The sequence below is a fragment of the Anas acuta genome, chromosome 13 (assembly GCF_963932015.1).
Source record: "Anas acuta chromosome 13, bAnaAcu1.1, whole genome shotgun sequence".
Lineage (NCBI taxonomy): Eukaryota > Metazoa > Chordata > Aves > Anseriformes > Anatidae > Anas > Anas acuta.
In genome coordinates, this window is record NC_088991.1 from 6,875,796 (window position 1) to 6,891,044 (window position 15,249).

Genomic DNA, 15,249 nt, shown 5'->3' on the forward strand with positions numbered 1-15,249 from the left:
GCACCCAGGAGGAGCACGGCCAGCCCCGGCGCGAGCCTGGGAGGCAGCGACGCGGGCAGGTCCTGCCCGGCAGCTTGGCACACCCTGCGGGCACCCCCGGGGCAGAGCCGAGAGGCAGGAGGATGGGGCTGCCCCGCTCCTGCCCCCCAGCCCCGTGAGAAGAGGGAGCAAGGGAAGGAAGCTACTGTAAGAAACACGGCCAGCAGAACACCTTCCCAGTTTTTTCGGCCCTTTTGGCACCAAAACGACGTCTCCTGACAACCCCTGCCACGTTAACCAATAAAACAATGCCACAGATTAGAGGAAGGAGGGAGGAGGGGAGAGAGGACGTTACTGCCATTAATCACTTGCTCCTTCCCATCAGGATTCCTCAGCAGCAGGGAGCAGGCCGACCCTAACATCGCTTCTGAGCTGCTTGACCACAAGTCAGCGGGTCAGTCAGGGCCAGGCGGAGGGACAGCTCGGGCCACCAAGCCAGCTTTTAGCGTTGAGGACAACCTGCAGAGCAAGAGGTCCTGCCTCGGCCCGCAGGGAGACCAGCCCCGGTGGCGGGGAGCGTCCCTCAGTGGGCGCGCTGGGCTGCTCGTGCTCGTTCTCCTTTGCCCCCGTGCATGGCCAGCGCCAGCCCACGCCACCTGCGCCTCCGGATGAATAATGACTAAAGCAAAACGGCCGTGAGGAATCATTTGCCTGCCATCCAGCCCATCTCCTCCTCTCCTCAATCACTTCCAGCTTTGATTAGACAAAACAAGAAAGTTCTCCCTTTCAAGCAGAGGCTAGTGCTCTGCTTGCCCAGCGTCCTGGGATGGGGCCGGGAGCTCCCCGGTCGTTAGCTGCTTTTCCTCCGGCATCTCAGCGTTGCTCAGGGACGGCACGGGGACCTGGAGGAGAGAAGACAGCAATGACTTGGCACGAACGCACGGAGGATCTGTCTGCGCACAGAGATGTGGCCCGGCTCCCCTGCAGCCCTTGCCTCCAGCCCCAAGGAGTTCAGCTCTCAGCTGCGTTTGGGAAAACGGGAAACCAGGGCTGTTTCCCTCACCAAGCAGGCAGCACATCAGCTTCATGAAAAATCCAGAGCACTGGGCTGCTCCAGCAGTGCTTTGGTGTGTTTGTGCTAGAGAAACAGGCAGCTCACGCTCCAACAGGAGCGGGCCCAGCCCCTTCACACCGTGCTCACAGAACAATTTGGGAAGGAAAGGAGCAGCGAGGGTCTCGTGTTCAACCCTGCCCTCAAAGCAGAGCTCGTTTCAAAGCGGCAGCCCGCCGGTAACCCCATGCAGAGGGGGATCACTCACGGCACTGGGGTGAGGAAGGCTGCCGTCCTGCTGAGCGCTGCTCTCCTCCTCCTGCCCACCAGGGCCCTGAGCAGCAGCGGGCTCTGGAGCGCTGGACCCCCGCGTGCCGGTCTCCTCCTGAGCTGTGCTCTCCTCCTGCTGCAAGATGCCCCGTCTGTCCAAGACGCTGAAAGAACAAAATCCCACCGTCAAGAGACCCCGCACTTCTTCTGCATCAGCTTCTTCTCTAGCAGGAAAAACGCTGGTGGAAGACAGGAGTCAAGGGAAGGCGTTCCCCCCCCTCCAAAACCAGGCTGTGCTCTGCCCAGTCCTAGTTAACTCCCAATTAATCTTAGGAGTGCCTCCGTTCCTCCTGCGAAAATCAAGCCCTCCAGAGAACAGCCCGCTACAGAGGGTGGGAGCCCACTGAAACAAGCGCCCTGAGCTTCCCCTACATGCGCTGTCCCGGGGAAGGGAAGTCACTCCTCTGCTTCCCAAAAACACACAGCGTGAGGGACCACACCACACGCGTGAATCACTGGAAGGCAACAAAAAACCTTCTTCCCCAGAGGGGCTGGCTCTGTCCCAAGAGACCTCCAGAAGCTCTCTGCACACGCAGCGCTGGCAGAAAGGTCTTGCAGCCAGGCAAGGAAAGCTCCACGGGACCCCAAGGGAGGGGGCAAGAATGGCAGGGCTGCTCCTCGAGAGCCTACCTGGGGGGCAGAGGCCCGCAGAGCACCTCGCAGCAGTTCTTCACTATGTTGCCATGGCTGTAGGGATTCTGCACACGGTTTTTCCCAGTCCAGGAACCCTTGATCTGCAACGGACAGGGCACAAGCTCAGGTCTGCTCCCCCAGCATCCGCCCCCAGCCTCAGCACGAGCAGGGCATGTCGGCAAGGTGGAGGCAGCTGTGACAGAGGAAGCGGGGTGGCTCAGGGGAACAAAGGGACTTCACTTACGTCTTCGTTGGTTGTCTGATTCAGTGCCACCAGGAAGGTGTGGAACCCAGTTAACCCCACCACCGACCACAGGGTGAAGAAACAGATGAGCACCTCCAGTACAGTGAGAGCAGTTAAGGAGCAGGGACCGGGCAAACAGTCACACCCGGGCTGAGTCACGACACTCTGGTGCGTTAGCCCTGCTGCTTCTTCACCTAGGCAGTTTTTTGTTTCACCCCCCTCCCCAAAACCACAAAAATCACTCTCTGCCTTGTAATCAAGGAGGCAGGGAGGTGATGTCCTGAAAAACCCAGTGAAGTATCAAGACTTCAATCCCCCCATCATGCAGCTTGCACTCCCTCACCAACTTAGAAGCCAACCCTTCTGGCACTGGGGAAGGATATGTCCCTGGGGTTTCCTTCAACGTGTTCAGAAACCCAATCTTCAGAGATTCTGGCAACACAAAAAAAGAGGCATTTGGTCTCCGGGAGGTTGCATCGAGTCCATTTCCCTTTCCCACTCCATCAGTTCTGGGTCGGGAACACCATCCACGTTCTCCCTCCCCCTCGGCCAGCCCAGCCACCTCCCCGCAGGCAGACTCACTTAGTGCTACGTAGACTATGTTGAAGGTGAATATGTAGATGGTGAGGAGTGAGAGCGAGAGGATGAAGAGGTAGAAATAGCGGTAGTTCCTCTTCCCCACGCAGTTGCCCACCCAGGGACAGTGATGGTCGAAGCGCTCTGTGGAAGTGAAGATGGAGATCAGCACTGCTCTAGCACAGCTCTGCCTGCTTCTAGGCGCTCATTCCAGGGCCCCAAACTCAGAAATGTACAAGGCTGACAAGGACCCCCTGGGCCACTGAGTTTGCCCCTCTGCTAACTCAGGTCCCTGCATCAGCAGGGGCGGTGGAAGCCAGGTAGGAGAGTGCAAAACTCCTCCTTGGAGTCAGTCGGTGCGTTAAGGTAAAATTTAAGAGCTTCACCCCACACATGTCTCCTCTCCCACAGACCTGAGGTGTAAGAGCTTTTCTGAAAGCAGCACACAGGTTGGCTGAAGGTCTGGGAGTTCAGCGGTTCTCATCTCACCCGCATGCTGCTTTACTCCTACTGGGATCATCACAAGAAGGTTCAAGAGACTGCCTAAGTGCTCAAAGGGCTGGGAAGCTGTACTGAAGGAGAGGGATCCAGAATGGGAGTTCTTCCTCGAGAAGGGACGCTGAATATGAGCTAATTATGGCACGTACAAGGGCTAAAAGAGCTGCTGTGGTGGTGGGGGGGACAAAAAAGGGGCACTCAGCATAACAGCATAGTCTCCAAGATGGTGCGAGGAGCTGCTTTCACATTTCCCCGGATAATTTATTTATATTAGACCAGCTATTGCCAACGAGATGCTGGCAAAGACGAACCATCTGGCTTCAGGTTCTGAGCAAATCTCAAGCTCCTTGGGCTTAAGACGAGGCAGGCCATCCCCATCTGTTCAGGCAACACCGTCCTGGACTTCCTCCACGGCTGCTGGAGGCATGCGCGGTACGAGGCAGGACACGGAGCGAGAGCTGCTGCAGCTCTTCGCCTGCTCTCCTCCAAAGGCTCTCACCTAGCAGGCGGCTGCAGGAACAGCCCCAGCCCTTCCTACTCACCCACACAGTTGTCACAGATGCTGCAGTGCGAGGCACGGGGCGGACGGAAGATCTTACACGTGTAGCAATACTTCAGCTTCACTATCTGGTTGTTGATCTGGAAGTTCTTAATCCGCGGGGGCGGGCGCTGACCCTGCGGCACGGTCCCGTTGGTGGCCTCTGAGAGAGGGAAGCAAGCAGAGATCAGATCTGCTGCTACAGCACAACAGGACGAGAGCGACAGCTCTCCTCCTTGAGCCTTCTACCAGATGGATCGGAGCCTGCTGGGTCTCCAGCCAGTGCCTACACCTCTGCTCACACGCTCCAGAGCCAATTTGGAACTCAGAAGCAAGGTGCCAGAGTTTTCAGGAGCATAAAGGGAGGAAAAAAAACACCAAAACAAGTAGAACTGTGTCCACCAAACATCCTCTCTGCTTGCTGGACCAAAGGGCCTGCATCAAGCTTCCTGCACCCCTTACCAAGAGCAAAGTTTGGATGCTCACAGCTACAGGAGAGGAAACTGCATGAAAAGGTTCCCGGGAAGGAACCTGGCACCAGCTGAGACTCAGCCAAGCAGAATTAGCCAAGAGGAGTTAAGATGCTCACTCTGGGGCAATTCCCACTTTTGGAGGTCCACTTTTGTGGACAAAAAAAAGCTCTGCAGAGAACCTAGACTATACCAAAACCAGCAAGGCTTTTCCAGCCACCACCCGTCCAGCTGCAGCACTCACCGATCTCCATCTCAATGAAGGCCGCCTCGTCGGGCAGGGCTCTCGGGATCACCCCGGGGTCACTGAAGCTCGTCCGCAGGAGCGTGGCCATGGCAAAGAGGAAGAGAACCGCTGCGAACACGGGGATGGCTGGAGAGAGCTGGACTGCCAGGTACCGACACCTGCAGGGAAACAGAAAGCACCTTCTGAGGTTTAACTACACCCCGGGCTTCTCTGCGAGGGTCACTGTGAGTGCAACATGCGTGTGCAACAAAACATGAGGCTTCCTTCCACTTTTCTGACTCAAAAGCTCCAGATGAAGCGGGAAGTCTCTTCCCACGCCTGCCTCAAGACAACATCAGCTTGAGAGAGGCCGCTCAGCCTCAGATTGTGGAGTTTATAAATACAGACAGGCTCGAGGAGAAATTCACGTTGGTAATCCTGTTGATTGAGGTGGTGCGAAGAGACAAAGGAGAATAATCTCGTTGTGCCTCATGCTACTTCTGGACACCCGGAGGTGTCTCCACGGGCACTTCAGCACAGGCTATGCAGAAGGCCCGTACAGAAGGCATGGATTAGAGTGGCATCAGGCCAATTAAAAACATTTTTTTCCCTTGGTTTCTTTAGCAAGCCCTGCTTATGATGGGGTGATGGTTTTACGGAGCTTTCCTCTGGTTGAAGGGAAGCCCTGCCTGAAGCCCCCACTCGTGGGGCATTTCACCTCTCCTCACACATCTCATTTCTCCTGCCTCCTCCCGATGCCTCTGAGCCTGCAGAGATGGACCCAGCCCAGACCCTTGCTCCCAGCCACTGCTGTTCTCAAGGAAAGCACAAGGCTGCGGTGGTGAATGACACAGGATCATCCTCCCCAGTGGACTCGTCATCCTAAACAGGGGGATTTCCATGCCATCCATGCATCGGCTGATTAATTCCGGGTAGCCGTCCCACCCACAGCTTCTCTGAAGTTTCTCACTCCAACTGCTCCCAAATTCTGCCACCCCAATACTCACCACCCCCTGCAGGACGGCTCAGAGGACTTGCATTTGCTGCTGCTTGACTCCAGCAACTATCCTCTGTGTGCCACCAAGCAGAGACCGCACACGTGCATGCCCCAGACCATACAGTACAGGACGCTTTGGCCACTGGGACGCACAGGGCCCGGCCCCCAAACCACCGTGGTTAATTTTAGACACTGCCAGCCCCGCAGCTACTCAGAACCACGCAACCCTTGGAGCCGTCCACGTGCAGAGCCAGCCCCAGCAGGCAGAGGGCTGGGCTTAGCGCGTTAACGCAGCCTGAGATAACTTTGCCTTCCCCCCTGCAAGGACAAAGTCTAGCTGGAGAGCTGCGAGTCAGCCAGCGATTAAACAGCAACCTTGGATCCCGTTTTGGGGAGGAATATGGTTGATTCCCGCAGCAGCTCTGCCTCCGAGGGCTGCAGCTTGAGCCTTGCTCAGCTGACACGCTGGCTTTTATGGCCGCTGGAACACCGGGAACACGGTACAGGCTTTGGAAAAGGATCCGTGCACTGCGTTAAAGCCGAGCTGAAACCATGCCAGGGCTCCCAGCCCCAGAATCACGCTGACACCTTCCTAAGTTTCTCCAGCGTGCCACTAGCAAAGAGATTTATTGCCCTCGAGCACGTGATCTGCTCTGGGTGTGCTCCGCCACGCATGGAGCCAAAAGCTTTACGCGGCAGCACCTGAGAACAAATGGGATCAGCCCTGCATGGGCTGCAGAGAAGCGCTAACGTGGGACGTGACCTGCTCCCCGGGCATCTTCCCGGAGAAGCCAGCCCTTCGGGGAGGCACACGTGCCCCGGGGCACAGCCAGGGGAGCCTCCGGGCTGCTGCTAGGCAGGGGAAGAAGCCTGCAATTTTAGGAGACAGAAGACGAGCGCATCAGTGTCCTCTCTGCTGTGGGAAGGTGAAGCAGCATCCTCCAGCCTCTCCCCGGCTCTTCCATCGCGGAACAGGCACGGGGCAGGCCGGGCCCCTGGCTCAGGAGGAAAAAGAAGAGATCTCAGGTGCCCGGAGCGCTGCGGAGCCTTCGTCCTGTGCCTGGTGTGCAGAGGGATTAAGCACAGCGAGTCACTCGCGCTGCTGAGGAACTGATATTTTAAAGGGCCATTGTTTGGGAAAGCTGAGCACCGACAGAGCCGCGCTGTTGGGCTGGAAGGATGTGGCTCCTCCTCCCCTCCCAGGGCGATAGCTGCGCTCTTGAGCATTTTGCCGTCTAATATCAGACAACAGCACCATTACAATGCACGCCGGGGGGAGGGGGGAGCCTCAGACAAAGAGATCATTACCACGGGGAAGGGGGGAGCAGCGAGAAGCAACAGACGGAGGTGTGGCGAGCCCGAGGAGCACGGACTGCTCTGCTGAAGCTCCTGAGCAGCACAGGGTTCAGGTGGGACCACCAGGCCGGGCATCCCACCTCTGGGTCCCTGCAGGGCTCAGCACGAGCTCTGCTGTGAAGTTTGTTTAAACCCCACTCCCAAAATCACCCCTTTAACTTCCCCAAACCCACGCACGCCCACACCACGCGCTCACCCCGGACGCTGTCAAAGCAGAGAAATATCATCAGCAACCAACGGGCCCGGCCTAGGTTTTCGGATTTATCAGAAAAACAAACAAAATTGGGTCTCTGCATAGCTAAGGACGTAGAGAGAAGAAAAAAAAATAATAAAAGCTCCACGTGCTCGGTTGTTGGAAAAGCAAACAGCAGCCCCCTCGTGCAGCCAGGAGCCTGGCATTGCAGGCGCTATCTCGCCTGTAACATTTACAAACGTCTCGCTTGTGCGAAAGGCTGCAGACAAAAGAAATTTGAGTTCTCTCGCAGCCGCTTTGGAGAAGCGAGCGCCTGCCGTTTGAGGAGAGCCGGTACAGCCACGCTGGCAAACTGGAAAGAGAAAGCCCCGGCAGTCAGAGCGGGGACACCCCATCCCCTCAGCTTCCATCCCAGAGCGATTTCACCAGGGTTTCTCATCGTGTCCAGGCGCCACGGGCACGGCGAGGCAGCTGAGCGCCCTCACGCAGCAGCCTCCACACCCGATAAAACGCCCGAAACAACGCAAAGGGGCTGTGAAACACGATTCCACGTGACGCAGCGCCGGTCAGAGAGCAGGCCCAATGAAACCCAGGCCTCGGGGACCAGCCTCAGCCTTGAAGCAGCCGCTTTCAGCCGGGGTGGCAGCAAGAGGTGCCCTTGGGCAGAGCAGAGCGCTCGGCGGCTGCCTGGCACCGCTGGAGAAGCCGGCGCAGCGCCTCTGCTTTATCGGGGAGGGAGGGAGGAGCCGGCTGGGTACGGCGCCAGCAGCTGGGTCCGTCCTCGGGGCCTCCTCGGGGCACGGACGAGCCTCCAAGACCGCAGCAACGAGGCGGGGAGAAGCAAAACGGGCAGCAGGAACAGAGAGGCTGTCATTTCGTGGCTTGTATCTCGTGACATGTGATGCCAGCCAGCACCGGCTCTGCGGAGAGGGCGTTTGCAATCAGAGCCCGGGCGGCGCAGCCCGGAGGGCGAGGAGCAAAGCGGAGGGCGAGGAGCAAAGCGGCGCTGGCTTCAGGCATCCCCGAGCCGTGCTGAGGCAAGGTGTGACTGCGCGAGTGATTCAGCGGAAAGAAACGGGCACTGAAAACCCTGCAGTCAGCGTGCGAGGGCTGAAAGGGCTCCTCCACCCGCCCCGTCTGCTGCTCTCCAGAGCCCAATCCTAACACCGTGCGCTGTTCCTCTGTGGAACAAACTCCACGGGGGGAAAACTGGATTTCGGCGCGGCCGCAGAGCTGAAATGGGTGGGTAACACGCCCAGGACAAAGATCAAAGCCACGACCCTCAGGCAGAAGGCACAAAGGGTCGCCAGGCCTCCAGCAGCAGCCCGGCCGCCTGCCTTCTCTGCAGCGTTTCTGGTTTGGAAGGCGGCGTTTCATTCCTCCCCCGAAATTGAAAAACCCGCAAGCAATTTCACAACAAAGCTCCCCCGCTCAGACAGGAAGCATCGAGGCACAGCGCTCGGACACCATCAAGTCAGCACTTTAGATTTCTCCAACCTTTCCCTCACCTCCCAGGTCACAACTGCCCCGCAGCCAACATCCCAAAGCCTTTCCCCGACGCACGGCTCCATCATAGAGGGCTGGGAACAGGGGCTTGGTTCGGGCTGCCCCACAAACCGCAGCGGGGTTTGTGGCGGTCAGCAGCGAGGGCAAAACGGGGCAAAGGGAGATAAATCTCCACTCGTCCCACCAGGACAGGGAGTGAGAGCAATCATCCCTGGCAATAAGGGCTTCTGGAGTGTGGTAACGCTCAGTCCTGCAAGGCAGGAAGCCCGAGTGCCATCTTTCAGCCGTGAAACAAAACAAACAACCGGCGGTGTCGTTCCTTACCCATGAATTCGGGCTGAGTCAGGGATAATTCGGGCTCTTTGAGCTCGGGAACCCCAACACCTCGCGTTACGGATGTGTAACACCCATCTGTAAAGCTCCACCACGACTAAGCAGAAAGAGCAGCCCTGTACCCGATGTTCTGCACCCCGCTGCTTCTGCTGGGACGCGGCAGGCCTCCGTGGGGCATTCCAGAAAGCCCTTTTGCGAGGCTGCCAGCAGCGTCTGCTAGCAAGGAGGGCAATGCTAGACCAGAGGGAGCAGAGACAACTTCCCCGCTTTGGGGCAGGTGCCTCAGAGGCCAGCACCCGTGCTGAGCACTTTATAGACCTGCAGGAAAAACTTAGGGCTTAACCAGCCCAAGGTTCTTCCTTTTGCCTTCCTGGCTTAAGGAGCTTTCGTGTTGCCCAACACCACTGAGGACTTCGCCTCCCTGAGACGCAAACAAACACGCTGACGGCGACCGAGGAGGGGAGTTTCGCTGTCGTTCAGGTTGAGCCCTCCGCCGAGCAGTGGGCAAAAAGGGGCCAGCCTGCCCTCTCCCCACACCACCACCCCTGTTAGCCAAACCTTTGCAATTTCGTATTTTTTGGCAGGTCACTTCTCTGCCCAAGCGACTCAAGGAGCCGGTAGAGTTACGGGGAACCCCCTGCTCTTGGTTCTGGGCCAAGCTGAGCCTGGATCTGACCTAAAGGGGCAGGCGGCGCCTCCCCAGGCGCTTGGCCTTGAGCAGAAAGGGGGCTGCTGCGGGGCAGCGCTCAGCCCACGGCTCCCTGCCCGTTCCGTGCCCAAGGCCTCAGCATCCAGGGAGGGGGTCACGGAGCCCCGTGAAGGCCCCAAACCCTCCCGGGAGGGCAGGGCAAAGGCCGGAGACTCACTCGAAGGCGAAGAAGAGGGCGCAGGTGCCGAGGATGAGGAAGAGCGTCAGGTAGAAGATGCCCTTCTGGCGGGCCATCATGATGCGGCCGTCGCAGCAGAAGGTGTTCCTGCCGGGCAGCCGCTCCCATCGCCGCACCACCTTCGGCTTCTTCTTCTTCCTCGCCACCAGCACCGACATGGCGGGGCCGTCACTGCCGCCACCGCCGCCGCTGCTGCTGCTGCTGCTGCTCTGCCGCTGCCCCCGGCATCCTCGGGGCCCGCCTGGGCCGGGCTGGGCTGGGCGCTGCGGGAGAATTTGGGGGGAAAAAAAGAGCAAAAGGGGCTCAGTTATGGGGGGGGCGCTGTGGTAACCGCAGCCCCCCCCCCCCCCCCCCCACCGGGGTCGCCATGGCAACCGGCGGGTACCGGGGAGCCGGGGGGGTAGGGGGCGGCCGGTAATGAGGTAAAAAGGGTGAAAAGGGGTGAAAAGGGATCAAAAGGGTTAAAGGGGGGGGTGTGGGGCGCTCACCCCCGTGCCGGTGCGGGCCGGGCCGCGCCGCTCCTGCCCCAGCGCCGCGGGAGGGGCCGCCACGCCCCGCGCCGCCGCCGCCGCCGCCGTGAGGGAGGGGAAAGCTCGGCCGCCATTGGCCCGCCCGCTCCTCTCCTCGCGCTCCCATTGGCGGAGGGAGCTGTCGCTCAGCGGTGAGTCCCCGCCCACTCCCCTTCTCCTCCTCCCCGCCCCGGGCCGGCCGCGGCACGGCCCCGTTGCCAAGGCAGCCGTGACGTCACGCGCCGGGCGGAAGGGTGGCCGGGCGGCGGCGTCAAGGAGGGGCGGAAGTGAGCGCCGCGCTTCCGGTGGCATGGCGGAGGAGTGGCTGGGCGAGGAGGCGGCGGGCAGCGGCGGCGAGGAGGAGGTGAGGGGCGGCCGGGGGGGGCCGGGGGGGGCTGAGGGGGGACCGGGAGCGCTGGTTGGGACCGGGATTGGGATTAGGATCGGGATTAGGGCCGGGATTGGGATGGGGAGCGGGATTGGGATTGAGGCTGGGATTGGGATGGGGGCCGGGCCTAGGCCGCGCGGGCCCGGCCCTCACAGCCCTGTGCGCCTCACGGCAGGGCCCGGAGGATGGCGACCGGCGGCACCGGCAGCTCCTGGAGGCGGTCAGCGCCCTGTCGGGGCGCAAGCGGTGAGCCCCCAGCACCCCCTGACCCCCCCTTCCCACCGCCCCCAGCCCCCCCGGCTCGGCTGCAGCCCGAGCAGCGGCTGGTGGCGGGGCTGAGGGAGCTTTTTCACCTCTTTGCCTTTGTTTTTTTCACTTTTCCTGCAGGCAGAAGCTGGCTGAGCGCTCGGAGGCCAGCGTGCAGGTGTCCGAGTTCAACGTCAGCTCCAAAGGTGAGGGCTCCTCGGGGTCTCGGGGCTTTCCCCTGTGTTTTTTTTCCCCCCAGGAGGTGCTCGGGTTCTCCAGGCTGGTTGGAGGAGATCCCCGGGGAGGTGCCGTGCTGGTTGTTTGGGCTGAAGGCATCTCAGCTCGTAACAAACAGCGTTGGAGCTCATAGCGCTGCTCAGCGTGGTTGTGGGGTGTCCGTGTCAATGCGTGGGGTGATTTCCCGTAGGTGCCGGGGAGAAGCTGGTCCTGTCCGAGCTCCTGCAGCCCATCCGTGCCCAGTCCGCCCTGAGCAGCGTGAAGAAGCAGCTGAGCAAAGCGAAGCAGAAGAAGGCGGTGGAGCTGCCCCTCAGCAAGGAGGAGCGGGAGCGGGTACGTGGGCCTGTGCGGGTGGCAGGGGGAAGCAGTTCCAGCCATAAGGGACAGCTGGGTTGAGCCCCTGGGTGCTGTCTGCTCCTTTCTGATGCTGCCTGGCTTTCCTCGTTCTTCAGCTCAGCTTCTCCACTGATCCTTTTCCCTTCTCGCTCCCACCTGCAGGTCGTGAGGGAGGCTGCCTACGTCAAGACCTCCAAAGACGTTGGCAAGTGGCAGCCGCTGGTCCTGCAGAACCGCCGAGCAGAGCAGTTGGTGTTCCCTCTGAAGCAGGAGATCGCAGCAGTTGCCCCCCTGGAGCGAGTGGTTTCGGCATGGAAGGTGGGGGCTCTCACACCCCTCGGGTGCCTTTCTCCTCCCTGCTCTCTAGCGCTCGAGGTGTGGGTTGAGCCTGCTGCTGCCCGGGCTCTGCACGGAGCCGGGTGCTTGCTCACAGGCCTCAGCCACCTCTGGAGGTGGAGGAGGGAATTGGTTTGCCAAATAGCGCCTGCCTTTAAGTCTTGGTTATGCTTCTGGCTTTGAATGCGGGTTCCCACGAGGGCTGTATTGTGTAGCAGGAGAGGCTCCCGTTCCTGGAGAGCTTCCCCAGGTCAGGGCAAGGTCAGTTCCCACCGAGCTCTGAGCTTAACAAGCACCACTTCACCCTCCTGGAGCTCCCTCATTTCATTTGGCCACAGCGCTGTGGGGCCTGGGACTTCTCCTTGCTTGTGCCCTCCCGTGAGCCTGCTCAAGCATCAGAAGGGACGGGGAGATCTGTGTGGGTGCTGGTTCCTGCACCGCTCCTTATTTCACCCCACCTTGCTGTGCCATCTGTCCCCCCGACAGCCACGAACTCCCCTGGAGCAGGAGATCTTCGGGCTGCTCCACAAAACGCAGCAACCCGTCACAGACCCGCTGCTGACGCCGCGAGAGAAAGCCTCGCTGCAGGCGATGAGCTTGGAAGAGGTGGGTGACCCTTCCCTTTAGCCCTGCGCTGCCCGTGGGGGGGCCTCTTCCTTTGCCCTCCCCTTTACACCCCGCTCCCTGGCAGGCCCGGCGGCGGCGAGCGGAGCTGCAGAAGGCTCGGGTCCTGCAGTCCTACTACGAAGCCAAAGCTCGGCGAGAGAAGAAGATCAAGAGTAAGAAGTAAGATTCTTGAAGGTGCTGGGCTCGGGGAGCTGGGAGGGGGCTGGGGCCCGGTGCATGGGGACGGATAAAGGGTGGAGGAAGGCTGAGGTGCTGCCGGGACGCTGTGCTGCCTGCACAGCTTCCTGAATTGGAGGCTGGGAGCTCACACCAGGAGGTCTCACTGCCTGCCCCCTCGTGCCGCAGGTACCACCGCGTGCTGAAGAAAAGCAAGAGGCGCAAGGCCCTGAAGGAGTTCGAGCTGCTGCAGAAATCGGACCCGGAGGCCGCCTTGGCAAAGCTGGAGGAGCTGGAGCAGCTCCGGATGGAGGTGCCGCTCGCTTGCCTCTCCCTCGTCCCTCGGGAGCTCGCCCCAGCTGAGGGTGCTCTTCCTGAGGGTTCCTCTTCCTCTGCCTCAGGAGCGGATGAGTCTCAAGCACCAGAACAAGGGGAAATGGGCCCGCTCCAGGGCCATTATGGCCAAGTACGACCTGGAGGTGAGCTGGGGCTCGGGGAAAAGGGGAGAACGGCTGAGATGGGGCAAAGGAAGCGGGCACGTTGCTTCTGGCCTGTGTTAGAATTGTCTCGATCCCTTCCCAGGCCCGCAAGGCCATGCAGGAGCAGCTGGCCAGGAACAAGGAGCTGATGCAGAAGGTGCGGGTGGAGCTGCCCGAGGAGGAGCCAGGGGATGTGCCTGAGGAGGACCTCCCGCCCGTGACCATCCCCGTGAGTGCCAACAGAGCAAATCCCTGGATGCTGGGCAAGCCCAGCGACCCGGCCAAGGAACCCGAGGTGCAAGAGGCTCGCGAAGATACTGCGGTGCCTGCTGCTGTGGAGAGCAAGGAGGAAGAGGAGGAGGAGGAGGTGATGTCGGAGGAGGAGGCCCTGCTACAAGAATTTGAGCAGAAACGGCACGCGCGGCAGCGGCGGGCAGGGAGCCCTGAGCAGCACGGTGAGGAGCTCGCAGCCCCACGCGATGTCTGATGTGCTGCGGGGCTGGGCTGGGTCGTGAGGGCTGTGTTTTCTTACAGCTGCCTTGCTTCCTTCCCTCCCCGCTCATGGGGTGGCTGTTTTCTTCTCCGTTGCCTTGATGCACAGGCGCTGACAAGACGGAGGTGGTTCCTGATCCTCCAGGGGACAGCTCCGTGCACCCCCTCTGTGACGAGGAGCAGCCGAGTGCAGGGATCGAGCTCCCTCCCCAGGCCCAGGAGGAGATCCTGCTGTCGGAGCAGCTGGACCGCGTGCAGACGATGGAGGAGGTCGAGGCTCTGGCCTCCAAGGAGCCCTTGGAGGAGCAGGAGAAGCAACCGGCGGCTGCGGGAGCAGAAGAGCGAGCACCCAGGCAGGAGAAAAGCAAATCTGGGGCCAGGCCTGCCAAGAAACCCACAGCCAAGGAGAAAATGATTCGCTTGGAGTCCGTGCTGTCTGAAAAGCCCCAGGAGATTCAGTGCCCCAGCCTGCCCGTGGTCATGGAGGAGGAGGTGAGCGGGACGGGCCCGGTCCTCCTGGGTGAGCCGGGAGCGGCCGGGCACTGACTGGTTTCTCCCCAGGAGGGTGGCATCGACCAGAGGGGGGTGATCAGCGAGGCGTTTGCCGGGGATGACGTGGTGGCCGATTTCCAGCGGGAGAAGAGCAAGGCGGAGCAGGACAGCAAGCCCAAGGCGGTCAACTTGGTGCTGCCGGGCTGGGGCGAGTGGGGAGGCAGCGGGCTGAAGCCCAGCGCCAAGAAAATAAAACGGTGAGCGCGGGAGGGCCGTGGCAGCGCGCTGCAGCCCGGCCCCGGGGCCTGACCTCTTCCCGTGTCCCGCAGGTTCCTGATCAAGCCCCCCCCAGCGCCTCCCAGGAAGGACCAGCACTTGCCTCACGTCATCCTGAGCGAGCAGCGCAACATCCACGCGGCGGCACATCAGGTGGGTGCTGCGCTGCCTCCGGGGCTGGCCCGGCCCCTAAACTCCCTAAATCCCTGCTTCTAAAGGGAAATTTGGTTTCCAGCTCTAACACAGCCCTGAGGGTGCTCCCCCTCTGCCCTACTGTTTCCCCACAGGTCAGCGAGCTGCCCTTCCCCTTTGAGAAGCACCAGCAGTTCGAGCAGAGCATCCGGACGCCCGTGGGCCCCACGTGGAACACGCAGCGTGCTTTCCAGAAGCTGACCGCCCCCCGCGTCATCACCCGGGCGGGCCACATCATCCAGCCCCTCTCTGCTGAGGACCTCGCCTCAGCTCCCAGCGGAGCCAAACCAGTGCTAGAAACGGCCCCCAAGCAGCGAGGGCAGCCCCCTCGCCGCCCCCACAAGAGAGCACGATAGCTCTAGGGCTAGCGCTGGCCCCCGCGGCGCTGGGGAGCAGCTGGAGGGGCCGTGCCCGGGGGTTTCCCTCCCGGGGAGAGGCTCCTGGTTCTGTCAGGGGCTTTTTAATGCTCCTTCCGCAATAAAAGTGCCGTGGCTGCCCTGGGGCTGGGACAGCTGGTGCCCTCCTGCCTGTCCTTGGGGCCCGACGCGGGGCAGGGGGGGTTCGTCCTGGTGTAACGGGAACAGCTCCTTGGGGGTCAGGCCCCTGAGGTGCAGCCTGGGGGTGGGAGCCTGAAAAGGAGGTGGAGGCTCTGTTGGCACCACGTTC

General features: G+C 61.0%; 2 protein-coding genes across 3 annotated transcripts; one reads left to right on the forward strand and one right to left on the reverse strand.

Annotated features, from left to right (window-relative positions):
* Nucleotides 1-200: 200 nt before the first annotated feature.
* On the reverse strand, nucleotides 201-10,443 carry ZDHHC9 (zinc finger DHHC-type palmitoyltransferase 9). 2 transcript variants are annotated; one of them, XM_068697467.1, is made up of 10 exons: nucleotides 10,306-10,443; nucleotides 9,797-10,080; nucleotides 4,564-4,724; nucleotides 3,854-4,012; nucleotides 2,820-2,957; nucleotides 2,621-2,669; nucleotides 2,238-2,340; nucleotides 1,991-2,094; nucleotides 1,299-1,464; nucleotides 201-881 (listed from the first exon to the last, which is right to left on the reverse strand). In XM_068697467.1, the coding sequence occupies exons 2-10, from the start codon at nucleotides 9,973-9,975 to the stop codon at nucleotides 777-779; spliced, it is 1,164 nt and encodes a 387-aa protein (XP_068553568.1). In that variant the 5' UTR covers nucleotides 9,976-10,080; nucleotides 10,306-10,443; the 3' UTR covers nucleotides 201-776. The 2 variants fall into 2 exon arrangements, with proteins under 2 accessions (XP_068553568.1, XP_068553567.1); XM_068697466.1 differs by having other exon boundaries at nucleotides 4,564-4,745.
* Nucleotides 10,444-10,550: 107 nt separating this feature from the next.
* UTP14A (UTP14A small subunit processome component) lies at nucleotides 10,551-15,094 on the forward strand. Its single transcript, XM_068697463.1, has 14 exons — nucleotides 10,551-10,690; nucleotides 10,890-10,960; nucleotides 11,102-11,166; nucleotides 11,388-11,530; nucleotides 11,696-11,851; nucleotides 12,356-12,475; nucleotides 12,561-12,655; nucleotides 12,842-12,965; nucleotides 13,054-13,131; nucleotides 13,235-13,586; nucleotides 13,733-14,115; nucleotides 14,185-14,372; nucleotides 14,445-14,544; nucleotides 14,679-15,094. Exons 1-14 carry the CDS (start codon nucleotides 10,637-10,639, stop codon nucleotides 14,937-14,939), a joined length of 2,190 nt encoding a protein of 729 aa, XP_068553564.1. The 5' UTR covers nucleotides 10,551-10,636; the 3' UTR covers nucleotides 14,940-15,094.
* Nucleotides 15,095-15,249: the final 155 nt, after the last annotated feature.

Excerpts from the sequence above, each read along its gene's own strand:
- ZDHHC9 (XM_068697466.1), bottom strand. The coding sequence starts at position 9,975 with ATGTCGGTGCTGGTGGCGAGGAAGAAGAAGAAGCCGAAGGTGGTGCGG. Across the intron at positions 4,746-9,796 it reads GCCCTCTTCTTCGCCTTCGA|GTGCTTTCTGTTTCCCTGCA; the intron begins GTGAGTCTCCGG and ends AAACCTCAGAAG. Across the intron at positions 2,958-3,853 it reads CATCTGTGACAACTGTGTGG|AGCGCTTCGACCATCACTGT; the intron begins GTGAGTAGGAAG and ends TCACTTCCACAG.
- UTP14A (XM_068697463.1), top strand. The coding sequence starts at position 10,637 with ATGGCGGAGGAGTGGCTGGGCGAGGAGGCGGCGGGCAGCGGCGGCGAG. Across the intron at positions 10,691-10,889 it reads GCAGCGGCGGCGAGGAGGAG|GGCCCGGAGGATGGCGACCG; the intron begins GTGAGGGGCGGC and ends GCCTCACGGCAG. Across the intron at positions 13,587-13,732 it reads AGGGAGCCCTGAGCAGCACG|GCGCTGACAAGACGGAGGTG; the intron begins GTGAGGAGCTCG and ends CTTGATGCACAG.